Source organism: Myxocyprinus asiaticus, chromosome 8 (genome assembly GCF_019703515.2).
Source record: "Myxocyprinus asiaticus isolate MX2 ecotype Aquarium Trade chromosome 8, UBuf_Myxa_2, whole genome shotgun sequence".
Taxonomy (NCBI): Eukaryota; Metazoa; Chordata; class Actinopteri; order Cypriniformes; family Catostomidae; genus Myxocyprinus; species Myxocyprinus asiaticus.
The window spans coordinates 40,529,792-40,543,897 of record NC_059351.1 but is presented as its reverse complement, the minus strand read 5'-3'; the positions used below and the strand labels follow the sequence as shown (position 1 = coordinate 40,543,897).

At 38.8% G+C, this 14,106-nt stretch overlaps 1 protein-coding gene across 2 annotated transcripts in view; it reads left to right on the top strand.

Moving 5' to 3' along the window:
• LOC127444571 (palmitoyltransferase ZDHHC5-A-like) overlaps nucleotides 1–13,858 on the top strand; it is a 45,069-nt gene extending 31,211 nt beyond the window's left edge. Inside the window, exons 9-12 of one of the 2 annotated variants that reach the window (XR_007897845.1) lie at nucleotides 5,379–5,496; nucleotides 5,698–5,810; nucleotides 8,127–9,132; nucleotides 12,303–12,440. Coding sequence is in view for 1 of the 2 variants with exons in the window: in XM_051704019.1 (XP_051559979.1) it covers nucleotides 5,379–5,496; nucleotides 5,698–5,810; nucleotides 8,127–9,043; nucleotides 12,303–12,534 (1,380 nt within the window). In the remaining variant the exon portion in view is untranslated. Of the gene's footprint in view, nucleotides 1–5,378; nucleotides 5,497–5,697; nucleotides 5,811–8,126; nucleotides 9,133–12,302 lie in introns of both variants that reach the window. The other variant, XM_051704019.1, reaches the window with a different exon arrangement.
• Nucleotides 13,859–14,106: the final 248 nt, after the last annotated feature.

Genomic DNA, 14,106 nt, shown 5'->3' with positions numbered 1-14,106 from the left:
TATCACTTTCACATTGTTGTTCTTGTGTTTTTTGGTGATTCAAATTCTTCATGCATACCACCAACTACTGGGCAGGGAGAATAAAAAAAAATACTTAGATATTTATCTGTTTATCACCCAAACCATCATATCACTTCTGAAAATATGGATTAAAGCACTGGAGTCATATGGAATACTTTTATTATGCCTTTGTGCTTTTTGGAGTGTCAAAATGTTGGCACTCATTCACTTGCAATTGTGAAGACCTACAGAGCTGAAATATCCTTCTAAAAATCATTATTTGTGTTCTGCAGAATAAAGAAAGTCATACACATCTGGGATGGTATGAGGGTGAGGAAATGATGAGAATTTTCATTTTTGGGTGAACTATCCCTTTAAGGTGCAGATGCTCCTGACTTAGACAAACATGCCAAGGCCAGGAGTGCACTACTGTATTTTGCAAGGTACTGGGGTTAAATTCCCCTCTTTGGCAGCCACAGCTCAAAAATATCAGTTTGTGCCATGTGAAAAGGGCAGCATTTTAACAGAGCTTACCATGTGATTGAGAACGAGAGAAGACTTAATATGGCTGAAAAGTAGACCAACTCTTAATCGGTCAGAAATACTTCCTTGTTCTATAATTAAAGTTTGTGATGTGAAACGTCATTTGATTTATTTTCTTCTAAATCAAACACCCAGCAACTCATTTACTTGAGTTAAATCAATTTACTCATTTATCAGCCAAAACAGTGCCAACCCGCATCATTCTTCTCACCACAATTGTACAGAGCGGTTATCTGAGTTACCGTAGACTTTGTCAGTTCGAACCAGTTTGGCCATTCTCTGGCCTCTCTCATCAACAAGGCATTTCCGTCCACAGAACACTTTTTAACCACTCCACAGATTTCATATTAGCAAACTATAGTTTTGGAAAGTTGTTTAGGACATCTACTTTGTGCATGACACGAGTAATCTTTCCAACAATTGTTTATAGACAGATTGTTTCACATTTAATTGACAATATCAAAATTCCAGTGGGTCAGAAGTTTACATACACTAAGTTAACTGTGCCTTTTAAGCAGCATGGAAAATTCCAGAAAATGATGTCAAACCTTTAGGCAATTAGCCAATTAGCTTCTGATAGGCTAATTGGAGTCAATTGGAGGTGTACCTGTGGATGTATTTTAAGGCCTACCTTCAGACTCAGTGCTTCTTTGCTTGACATCATAGGAAAATCAAAAGAAATCGTTGGACCCCCACAAGTCTGGTTCATCTTTGGGAGCAATTTCCAAATGCCTGAAGATACCACATTCATCTGTACAAACAATAGTACACAAGTATAAACATCATGGGACCATGCAGCCATCATACCACTCATGAAGGAGATGAAATCTGTCTCCTAGAGATGAACGTAGTTTGGTGCAAAAAGTGCAAATCAATCCCAGAACAACAGCAAAGTACCTTGTGAAGATGCTGGAGGAAACGGGTAGACAAGTATCTATATCCACTGTTAAACGAGTCCTATATCAACATAACCTGAAAGGCTGCTCGGCAAGGAAGAAGCCACTTCTCCAAAACCGCCATAAAAAAGCCATACTACAGTTTGCAAGTGTACACGGGGACAAAGATCTTACTTTTTGTAGAAATGTTCTCTCGTCTAATGAAACAAAAATTTAACTGTTTGGCCATAATGACCATCCGTTATGTTCGGAGGAAGAAGGGTGAGGCTTGCAAGCCGAAGAACACCATCCCAACCATGAAGCATGGGGGAGGCAGCATCATGTTGTGGGGGTGCTTTGCTGCAGGAGGGACTGGTGCACTTCAAAATAGATGGCATCATGAGGAAGGAAAATTATGTGGATATATTGAAGGAACATCTCAAGACAGCCAGGAAGTTAAAGCTTGGTCGCAAATGGGTCTTCCAAATGGACAATGACCACAAGCATACCTCCAAAGTTGTGGTAAAATGGCTTAAGAACAACAAAGTCAAGGTATTGGAGTGGCCATCACAAAGCCCTGATCTCAATCTGATAATTTGTGGGCAGAACTGAAAAAGCATGTGCGAGCAAGGAGGCCTAGAAACCTGACTTGGTTACACCAGTTCTTTCTGGAGGAATGGGCCAAAATTCCAGCAACTTACTGTGAGAAGCTTGTGGAAGGCTACCCAAAACGTTTGACCCAAGTTAAACAATTTAAAGGCAATGCTACTAAATACTAACAAAGTGTATGTAAACTTCTGACCCACTGGGAATGTGATGAAAGAAAGAAAAGCTGAAATAAATTATTCTCTCTACTATTATTCTGATATTATACATTCTTAAAATAAAGTAGTGATCCAAACTGACCTAAGACAGAGAATGTTTTCTACAATTGAATGTCAGGAATTGTGAAAAACGGACTTTAAATGTATTTGGCTATGGTGTATGTAAACTTCTGACTTCAATTGTAGGTCCGTGCCAAATCAGTGACTTACACCTGAAAATGACAGGGGTCAGAGAAGATATTGTCCTGTGAAAGTCTACCTCCGTCTCACTGCTCTCATCAATGTTGTCTTGGAAACTAACTAACTTCTGCCTACTAATAGACTAGTTAGCATTTTGTGCAGTTGATAATGTGCTCATTTTGTTTTAATGGAAGTGCTCAGAGAGAAGCCAATACTGATAATGAAATACTTTTTCTTGGTTGGAGTGGGAAAATAATATGCATCATTAGTTCAGCATTGCAGACTACATTGGTTCTGCTTCACATTTCCAATTGTTTTAGATTAGGTAACCTTAAAGGAATAGTTCACCCAAAAATGAAAATTCTATCATTTACTCACCCTCAAGTTTTTCCAAACCCAACATGACTGACTTTCCTCCAAGGAACACAAATGGAAATGTTAGGCAGAATGGTAGCCTCAGTCACCATTTACTTTTATTGCATTTTTATACTGCATTTCTCTATACAATGAACCTCTTGTGTTTCATGGAAGGAAGTTATAGGCCCTGTTTATTCCTGGTCGTAACATGTCTATTTTGACCATTTGTTTTCTGATTTCTAGGGGAGTGTTTCTAATTTCATTACATCATACATATCACTACACCAGTGTATAACTGCATGATAATTAAGGGCAAAACAGAAAAAGTGTGACAAAAATAGCGCACTGTACCTCTCAATTACACCTGCAATTAATGTAAGCACAAATAAGATGTTTAAAGCAGAATTCGTAATTATTTTAGGGCGGGCGTACACGGTGCGATTTTTTTTTTTTTTTTTTTTTTTATTTTCTCTTTCGGCTGTCGTGCAAACTTTCGACCGATTTTTACCAGATGGGTGAGATTGCGTGGAAATCGTTGGTGCTCGTGTGGTCGTGACTCGCTTCATGTGAGAGGAATTACAAGCAGAGCCGAGCGGCTTACAAGCAGCTCACAACCTCCCGATAATTTTTAAAAATGTCTAAAAAATGCGGCCGCTGTCAGCTTGAATTTGTGAGGTGTGTGCGGATGGAGAAGGAGAAGGTGTTACAACTACACGATCAATAAAAGCTAAGTGTTCATGAAGCTATTACATATTTGGGGAAAATGGTCGTGTTAAAACTGTTTTCCCCATATTTTCACAACCACATCACTGAGAAGGATTCTACAAATAGGTTATGTTGTTCTCTGCTCTTCAAACAAATAATTTGCCATACGTGTTGCGCTACAAAACAATCTTTATCACTCTGACGGACAGAGTTTTTAAATTTCCGTTATGGTCTATTTTTATTCTACATACTTGCATTCATTTAATTTCTAGGGATACATTTTGGGGGTTATGTATGTAGCATCTGTTATAATTGAATATGCACATGATAGTGGATATGTGATAGATTTTTTTCAACTCCGCAAGTGTGTGTCTGGTGAAACCAGACTTCTAGGTTTAAAGTTCTACCTGTCAATCAAGCTCTGCGCTATAGCAAGGTTTTTAATCTTTCCTACGTGTGGCTTTCAAGCGCATTCACATGGACAAGACTTCACGGATCTTCTTCAGTATGTCTGCTATCAACATGCTAGCAGTGACACGGATGAGAAAGATGTAACCTACACCTAAAGCTGAATAATACTGGTAGCCTTCTGCACTAAAAGTCATGTTTACACTTGGATTAAATCCAAGGATAACCGGCAGAAATGGTGCGCAAATTTTCAATCTTGTACATTTTGTGCACTTTATCATGCAGTAACTGGCAGCAGCAACACACTATTATGATTGATGTATGCAGTTATGAAATCACAGAGCCTCCCTTCGACATCTGAATCTGTCAAATGTTGGACAGCATTTGGAGTAATTAACCATAAAAAAAACTTTTTTTCAAATCAGGAGTTGAGTTTTCAGCTAATGCAGTACCTGGCCATGGCAGTCTTTTTTATTTATTATTTTTATTTCTAAATCGCAAGCTACAAGCAATCTCCTCCTCTGGCTTCATGTCTTATAATAAAAAAAGAAAAAAAATTGCTTCGGAATTCACCAGGTCTTTAAGTCGTGTTGTATACCACTGCATCTGTACGATTATCAGATAAACTGACTCAACGTGTGCTGTGGCTCACGGCCTCCCAAGTGTCAGAACTCACACTGTGTATGCCTGGCCTTAGTTGAGTACCTGTATTAACTAAGCTTCAGATATACGTGCTTGTAATCTATGTCACTGCATGTTGATATCAGGCACATTGAGGAACTTCCGTGAAGTCTTCTGGGTGTATATGTATGCGCTTTTTTGAATTTTTAGATTGGACGTTTATTTCCTTTTAAAACTGCACGTAACCAGCAAAGTTTAACACTTGTTTTAGCACAGTGGTAGATTGACAGGCGACGCCTCACTACTGTTCAAACGCATTTAAACAAATGAGTGTTTAAACTATGAGCCCAATGTAGTCACATGTTTTTGACCACCTACAAATTAAGTTTAAGTGGACAAATCTAAACATTTTGGACCCCATTGACATTTGTCTTTAGCATAGTCTTGTTTCAAACGGCTCACCTGAAATGCATGTTAATACCATTTTTAATTCGGGACATACAGGTTTGGAACAACACAACGGGGAGTAAATGATGGCAATTTTCATTTTTGGGTGATTTATCCCATTAAAGTCAACATGAAATGGCATTCGCAACCCATTTTATTTGTAAGGAAAGGACTGGTGAGGAAGCTCTGAATGCACATGCAGTTTGGCACATTTTCCTATCAGACACTGTGGTCTCTCTGAACTCTCTGCTGCTTTGCATCTTCTGAGCTATCATAAATCGCTCCAGCCATTCTACTATCTGTCTGTTTCATCTGAGTCTGAGACGTGCATCTACATTTAATGTATCGTCAGCTGTTTTGTCTGCTGCTTTACTTAATTAACCACCCATGTTTTGTCCTATATCTTGTGATCTTTCAGTCTAAAAGCAGTTTGGAGATGATGGAGAGCCAGTCTGCTGATGCAGAGCCTCCGCCTCCCCCCAAACCAGAGCTCAGATACCCTGGGCTGTCTCGAGGACCTTCTGGACACTCTGAGGGTTAGAGCAAATCACAATGACAAACTCTAATAGCTCTGATTGTAGAAATTTTAACTTGGAATGGAGCATGAGATGAAGTATAAATAACTTGTTGGAATACTCTTGTCAACTTAATCCACTTAATACATTCCCAACATGCACTTAAAACTTAGAATTTATTTGGAATCCATTCCAAATCTGATCGTTTGTCTTTGTTTGCAGAGAGTAGTCTGTTAAATAAAGCTCCGCCTACCCCCACCATGTTCAAGTACAGGCCCACCTACAGCAGCCCGGGCAAGAACCACACTGCACTTACACACGCCTATGCCAGCCAGGTAAACTTTTTGTCTGTGAATATATTTATATGTGTGTGTGTTTGTGTATTGAGTTTCATCAAAGTAAAAACTGGTCAAAGATGTGTATGTATGTTCGGTCAAAATCTATGGTGGTGGTCTCTTTTACAATTAATATGTGATATCATTTGCGTACTTTTGCATGCCTGTAATCATGATTTATTTTGTACCACATAGTTTTAACCCTTTCTTTTTCCTCTAATATTTTATTCAATCCATTAAATTGTTTTTTCCCCTCCAAATTGGTTGACAGTGGCTTTCAGTTGAACAGTATCAGTAAGTTGACATTGTACACCTCTTTCCTGTATGTCTTTGTGTTTTATTATGTGTCTATAGCCCTTTCCTCACTTTATTATCTGTGGTTTAATGTTGTTTTTTCAGTCTATGCATTATGCATTAATGTTGTAAATGCAGCTTAAGTGCAGCTGAAGAGTTTCCATTTAATTGAGTGTTTTGTTATTGTATAATGATTCCCATTATTAATTATATCTTAATATACTGAAAATGTAGTACAGAGCAGGATTTTATGCTCATTATGATTCTAAAGGTTTGTATATACAAAGACGTGCTCTTTACAGATGACAAATCACTTTTGCCCCACACCAGACTTAGACTTAAAAAATCAAAACATTTGGCATAAATAAATGTGATTCATTGTGAAACAAAAGAATAAAGATCATTCGCTCCATGTGTTTTATTAAACCCCAGTTGTTTTAGTTAAGTCCATTTGTGTCAGTACAAATAACCCATATGTCCTCACAGAGTGGCCATGCGAAACATTTTGCCGGTTTCATCCGTGAACTAAGCTAAAGTGGGTGGGGGGGGGGGTGTCAGTGTTGGCCCTACAGTGCTGGATTAAGATAGATTAGATGAGGAACACTACATGATTTCATTGACTCTTTTCGGAGTTTTCATTCTTAAGTTTGCGCAAAAAAAACTTTTAACCATATGTACACTGCTCTGTGCAGGCTTTCATTTAAATCAGCATAAAACCTGCACATGTACAATCTCCCTGAAGTAACCATCAGCGCCTTTCTAAATTCAGAATCTTTTATGACCATGTTTCTCAAAGAATTTGTGCAAATATTGGATCATAAAAGGAACAGCAGAGACTGTGAAGACATTGGTCTTTTTGCTTCAATGTTCTTTTTTGCTGTAGTTTAAAATATAATGCAGGAGTGGCAAGTTTCAACACAGCTTCGTCAAAATACTTGACAAGTTGCTGAGTTGGGCTGAAATGGTCACTGACTGGCAATACGAACCTTAAATGCAATCCAAAATGTATTGACTGAACTTTTTTTTAAGAAATTAAAAATGAGCAACATATTGTATGTGGTCTTACAGTTTTCACATTTAGCTAATTCAAACGTTGATTTGTCATTGCGTTTACCACTTTGTTGGAAGGGCCCAGGTCAGGGTCATTGCCACCTTACCTCCACCTAGAGGGCATGAAAGGCAGTTCAATGCACTATGTGGCATATCTTTTTGGTACAGTACAAAGTCGTCTGCTAGTACTTCTGACAAGTCCAAAGATTAAGCTTGCAGCATCCAGACCATATGTGCAGCATTATTTGTTGCTATTTGTTCTGTTTGGTACTATTACCTGAGTGTTGAAGAAATACAATATGTACAGTACACAGCCACTCAGGTAGGCAGTTAAATGTAGCACAGTTACAATCTAACATAATTGCAAGCTTTCTCACCAAGAAGCCAAGCATCATTCAGACAAGTCAGACATGCTATTTGCATTTTTTTTTGGCTTTTTTGTTCTCTTATATATGTGGCATCAGGCCTCGTTCCCATTCCAGCAAAGACCCCAAAGCAAGGGTTGGCAGATTTTACATTGCTCTTTTGCGACCCATTTTAGTTATACTTTCAGTCTTAAACTTTGGCTTTATTTTGTTGAAACACAAGGCAAAATTGACACATTTAAACTTCTGTGAGAAATGACAGTGCTCTGCCCTTGGTGCTCCAAGTTTGTTGCCAAAACTTGTGTCACTGCCTTTCCAAGCTTATCCTTTCTGTCTGTCTTATCCATTATTGCTGGCTCTTTATTATAGCTCTAGAAAAGATTTTCTCAAATTACCTTTCCCCTCTAATTTCTCACCTGACCTAGTTATAGTGCCCACGTGATCCTTACCATGGGGTTTTCCTCAATGTCCTTTTAATTCAGCTTTTACATTACCCTTATAACTTTGGTAAACGTTTCTGCTTGGTCTCTCTCCCCCTTTCTCCCTCTCTCTCTCTTCTCTCTCTCTCTCTCTCTCTCTCTCTCTCTCTCTCTCTCTCTGTGTGTAGATGAGTCGTGGGGACAGTCTTAAAGAGTCCTCTTCCTCTCTCCTCCAGTCCAGTCAGCAGCCGGGTTATCGCTCTGAGCCCAGTTTGGATGGGCGTGAGGGGGGAGGAGTGGAGCGAAGTGGGGCGGAGCGAAGATGTGTGGGCCCTGGAGGACCTCCAGGCTCAGGGATGCCTGGTTACGCCCACGGAGGGCATTCATATCCCTCCTTCTCCGATCCTACGGTGATCGTCGGAGGCATCTCACAGTCCTCCAGTGTTCGCTCTTCCCACAATGACCCACCATCTGAAGCCACCAGCTACAAGAGCTTAGCCAATCAGACGCCTCCACCGGCTCCTCATAATGGCAGCCTGTCATACAGTAGTCTACTTGCGCCCTCTGAAAGCCCAGATTTCGAATCGGCAGCGCCAGAGCTGTCTCCAGGGCATCCACACACCCCAGTACTTGGATACAGTTCGCCCTTCCTGTCAGCGCAGATCGCCCAGCAACGGGAAGCAGAGCTCCACCAGCCCTCTGCCTCCAGCACTGGCCTCCTCGCCTCCCCACAACATGGTGCCTATTTACGTGGCTCCACCTCCTCCCCGCCGCCTCCACCTGAACGCGAGAGGGAGCGCCTGCTACATGACCATCCCCACCACCATCACCACCACCGCCACCATCATCACAATCATCCTCGGCCGCCCCGCTTCTATCGACCACCTTTGCTCTCTGACTCGGGCCACATTCAGCCCTCCTATCCTTACCGCACCCGCTCTACTGACACGCCCCTGCCGCCCACCACCCACCCGCCTCGTTCGCCACACCCCCCACCACTGGGGAAGTCTCTATCTTACTCTAGCGCTGCAGCTGCAGAGATGCAGTACCGCCTGGTCCGCAAAGCCTCCGCCTCGGTCGGGGGAGGGGGCATTCAGGCGCCAAAGTGAGTAACTCCCCCCTCATCCTTTCGACGCTCTTCGCAGCCTGCTGCCTTCTTCCTTCTACTCTTCCTCCTCCTCCTCCCAGACTCCTGTGAGTGTATCTCTTTCACTTCTTTCCTCCTCAGTTTTTCCCTCTGAAGTTAGTGTGTTGCATTGCGTAACACTTTACAATAAGGTTGTATACGTTAACATGAATTAACGCACTAGTTAACTAAATTAATTTATTAACATTCTTGGCTAATGTTAATTTTTTTATTTTTTTTATGTACTTGTATATTTTTAATATTAAAAGTTGTTTAAGTTAGTATTAGTTAAAATGATAATTCTCTCATTATTTACTCACCCCTGTACCATCTCTGAAGTATGACTTCTGCAGAACACAAAGATATTTTGGATATATGATGTGGATATATCTATACAATTTTGATGATTATCACAAAAATGTATTTTGACTCGTTCCTCCTTTTTAAAAAACAAAACAAAATGAAAACAAACAGGTTACAATGGAAGTGAATGGGGGCAATTTTTTGGAGTGTTAAAAGACAGAAATGTGAAGCTTATAATTTTATAAAAACACTTAAATTAATTCTTCTTTTAAAACTCATGTATTATTTGATCTGTAAAGTTGTTTAAATCGTCATTTTTTTACAATAGATTTAGGGTTTGTTGACATAACATTGTCATGGCAAAGAAGTTGTAAAATTGGGTATAACTTTACACAGAAAAAGTGATTTTATCATACTAAAATCATGTTAACATGCATATTGTTTATGTCTTGTGGCTATACTTTTGAAACAGTGAGTATTTTAACATTTACAGATTAGCCCCATTCACTTCCATTGTAAGTGCTTCACTGTAACCCAGATTTATGCATTTTTTTTTTAAGAAAATGAGGGACAAGACAAAATTAATTTTTGTGGTAATCAATATTATGCCACAAATGCTGTTGATTTAAGTTTAACTTGTATTGAACCTGGAATATTCCTTTAAGCCAATTTCAAGCCCCAAAAAGGACATAAAGACAGCATAAAAGCAATCCATATGACTTAAGTGATTTAATACATGTCTTCTGAAGTGATACGATCGGTTTTGAGTGAGAACAGATCAAAATACCTTTTTCACTATAAATCTTGACATCTCAGAGCAATCATGATTTAAAACTTGATAACACTTCCTCACGCTGGACGCGTGTGCAGCGTGTCACATTTTGGTCCATTTTCACCTAAAACTGATTGTATCTCTTCAGAACACATGGATCAAACTACTCAAGATTTATGGATTACTATGCTGTCTTAATGCCCTTTTTGGAGCTTGGAACTGTTGGACCCCATGGATTAACTCCATCAAAATATCTTAATGTGTGTTCTGCAAAAGAAAGTAAGTCATTCGAGTTTGAGACAGCACAACAGTGAGTAAATGATGAGAGAATTATCATTTTTGGGTGAACTATTCCTTTGATGCAATTAACAAACAAGAACTAACAATGAACAGGTATATATTCATAAATCAACATTAACCAAGATTAATAAATGCTGGAAAATGTGCATTTTTAGATCTTGATACATAATTCATTCACTAATGTTAACAAAATAATTTATTGTAAAGTGTGACTGTTGCGTTGTTGCATGTTTGCAATGTCTAGGTAGCATTCCAGTAATTCACTTATTAGTGATCATCGGTTGCTTTCTGCTACCTTTTGTGAGTCGTAAGTGTTTGTGTTTTTTTTCTGTAATGATATCGTGCAAACATTATTTGAAAACATCCAAGGGCTAAACGATGAGCCCCCCTCATCATTAACAGACCTTTCTGTGGCATGCTGACAGCAGAGCAATAGCTGAAGGTTATAATGGACCTGCTTTGCTTCAGTGCCTGGTAGAATGTTTCCTTTCCAAATTGTTTCAGTGACAGTGAGAAATTGAAATTGACTAGCTGGCAAGGCTGGGATTGCCAGTGCAGCTAAACTGTAGCCATTATTTGTATTGCCATCTTGCACTCTTTGCGCTTTCTGCACTGCTGTCTGCCCTGAGAGCTCTCTTTTTAAATATCTTCCAAATGATATATTTGTCATTTTTGCCTTCGCTTACCCACAATAGAGATGCAGGGTTCCAGTGGTCATGGAAAATCAGGGAATTATAAAATTTCTCTGCCTTGAAAATAAAACAAAATTTAAAAGGCATGAAGATGTTATTGAAATTTCTTTAGTAAATATACATTTAGCATGTTCTCGAAAATATAGCTCTTTGTGAGTGCAATCTCTATACAATGATTTTCAAAAATCCAGTAATTGGTGATCAAAAGGTGTGGGAACCCTGGAGATATGATATAGCAGGCATCCTGTGATGCATATTTTGTTGGATTATCATAATCCATTTTCTTTTTAAATACCGAAACCGAATGAATTTTTAAATACTTTCGGTTCTGTTAATGGTTCCTAAAAGTGTCATTTTCTGGCAATTTTTATTTTTTATGTACAGTACAAAGAATACAGTGCTACCAGTGTAGTCTGATTCCTGAGAAAATGACTTAGTGAATCAAAAACACTTAAACATAAGTTGGCGCAGTTAATGACTTTTGTCAATTTCAACTCTAAATGAAATAAGAGCTGTAACTGTGTTCTGTAAAGTTGTACATGTGAGACTTCAATCAGGCCGTGCAGTTACTGACTGGTTGTTCATATGACAATTTGTAGTTGAAGATACATGAGCTTTGTTAGAATCTTACCACTTTTTTTTTTTTTTTAAAGATTTATTTAATATGTAATTAGGATCAATTACTGGATTGCGTTTATTCCCCTAAAGAGTCTGTGTAAACACCCCATTTACAAGAATTGTATTACATTTATTTCTGATTTGTAATATCTTCTCTGTCCATAAAACTCTTCCTCAAAAGTACTAAAAATGAACCGTTAAGTAATAGAATTATTCAAAGGAATTGGAAACAGAATCGTTAAAATACTTGCGTATCCCATCCACATTCTTATGTCTTGTCCTGACTTTGAAACTGTGATGTCTTAATGTTTTATATTTGACTGTGGGAAGACTTTGAAATGAAATCACTTTCAAATAGCATGTTTCATTTTGCATTTCATTTCCCATTGTTCTTTTAATGTTGTAAAAACCCACATGCTTGATTTAAATGCATGCTAGAGGACATGTCGCCTTCATCAGAATTCTCAAACCTTCGCTCTGAAATAATAGAAAAGATTCACTAACAACGTGAAGCATCCTCTAAGTATATAAATTCTCTCTTTCTCCATTTTAGGGATGAGATTCAGATGAAGTCGTATAGTCGGACAAATGGGCAGCCTAAATCCTCTCTCCCTCAGTCTCCTCCTCCCACACCCTTGTCCCCCTCTCATCCTGTCAGCGTGTCCACTCGCCCAGGTCAGGCCTATTCTAGTGCCGGCTCTTCTCAGAGCCCCGCCCACAAGCCTGGAGGTGGGGTGAAGAAGGTGACGGGCGTCGGAGGGACCACTTATGAGATATCGGTGTGAGAGATAAGCAGCTGTTGTGACGGATCTTGACAAGAGTGGAGCCTTGGACTTTGTCGCCCACTTGGGCTTACAGTAGTAGAGCCTTGATATTAGAAGAGAGAATTAAGAGTGTTGGACATTTATTGGTGCCCACAGAAGATTTCTCTTGAAAATATAAGCATTTAAGAACACTGCTTTTTATTTATTTTTTATTTTATTTATTTTATTTTTTTCAAAAAGGAAATCAATTGCTGACTAGCAGGTTTTGGTAAGATGTGACATTGAGGAGGAGGAGGAGGAGGAGGAGGAGTGTTGATGTTTAGCCGTGACATAGTGTGGCCTGTCCTATACAAAACCTATATAAGACTCCTCACCGGTAAGGAGTTGTAACACGGAATTGGTGTATCGGCAAAAGACTGGATTGCCTTGGAAACTTTCAGTACATCACAAGAGAAAAATTGTTCTGTCCAGCATAAATATGAACATTGTTCTGTATAGAGGAAAAAAAAAGTGGTGTCTGTTTTCTCACAGAGTGGAATTTGATTTTTACACAAGGGGACCTATGGCATGCAGTAGCCATTTCAGACCACTGTGATTGGCATGCGACTATGTATCCAATCTATGTCAGGGAAGCAAACTGTATTCGATTTAAAGAAATGGCCTAATGCATTATTTAAATGACAACAGCCTTTTTGATTGTGTTTTCAGAGCAATGGCTTTGGAAATCAAGGAAGAAAGTTTTTATTTAATTTTTAAAATGTTCTTTTATATGACTTTATAAATGGTTATTGATAAGATCAAAATGTTTTTTATTCTACAAAGGCTGATGATTTGTTCTCTGTGGATTTGTATCTAATCAGATGAAGGGGTGAAGAATTGGAGGCTGGGAAACCGATATCACCACTCAGTAAATCATAGTCATGCACAGAGAGTTACTAGTAGCATTAAAATGCATTTGACACAGCGGAGCCCGATCTGTGGGACATATTTCAGAGTTTCTTGTAAACATTGATTGTGTGCCTCTTTTAATTTGTACCTACTACATTCAAAAAGATTGTGACATTTTGCAAGACTCATTTCAATCATTGTCTAACTTGTCAGGGGTGTTGATCAACATTTAGATCAAAGCTGGTCAATGAAGTGGATATATTTGATGGCCGATACAATAGCCAATGAATACCCTCTCAGAACGATTATATGAATATTTAGGATAAAAATGATGGACTGAGAGGAGGGAAAGAAAAGAAAGTGTTCTGTATAGTTCAGTGTGAGTGACCATGATTGTTGATATGCATATGTGTGAGTGTGTGTGGTTTAGCATTGGTAATAAACTCTTTATAAATCATTTGTGATGTTGATTTGCTTTAACCTTCATGGTGTGTTCCTAACTCTGGTGGTTTCTGAAACTTTGGAAGTGTAATACCCGATAATGCCCATGAATTTTGTTTCTCTGTTCTTAAAACTGTAAGCCTGTTGTCATAATAGACGTCAGGAACATGGTGTGCAAAATATATTGTCACCTCATTACCAGAAATATGTTGCATCATTTGAAACAAACCCCCAGAGACTTAAAAAAAAAAAAAAAAACTGTAG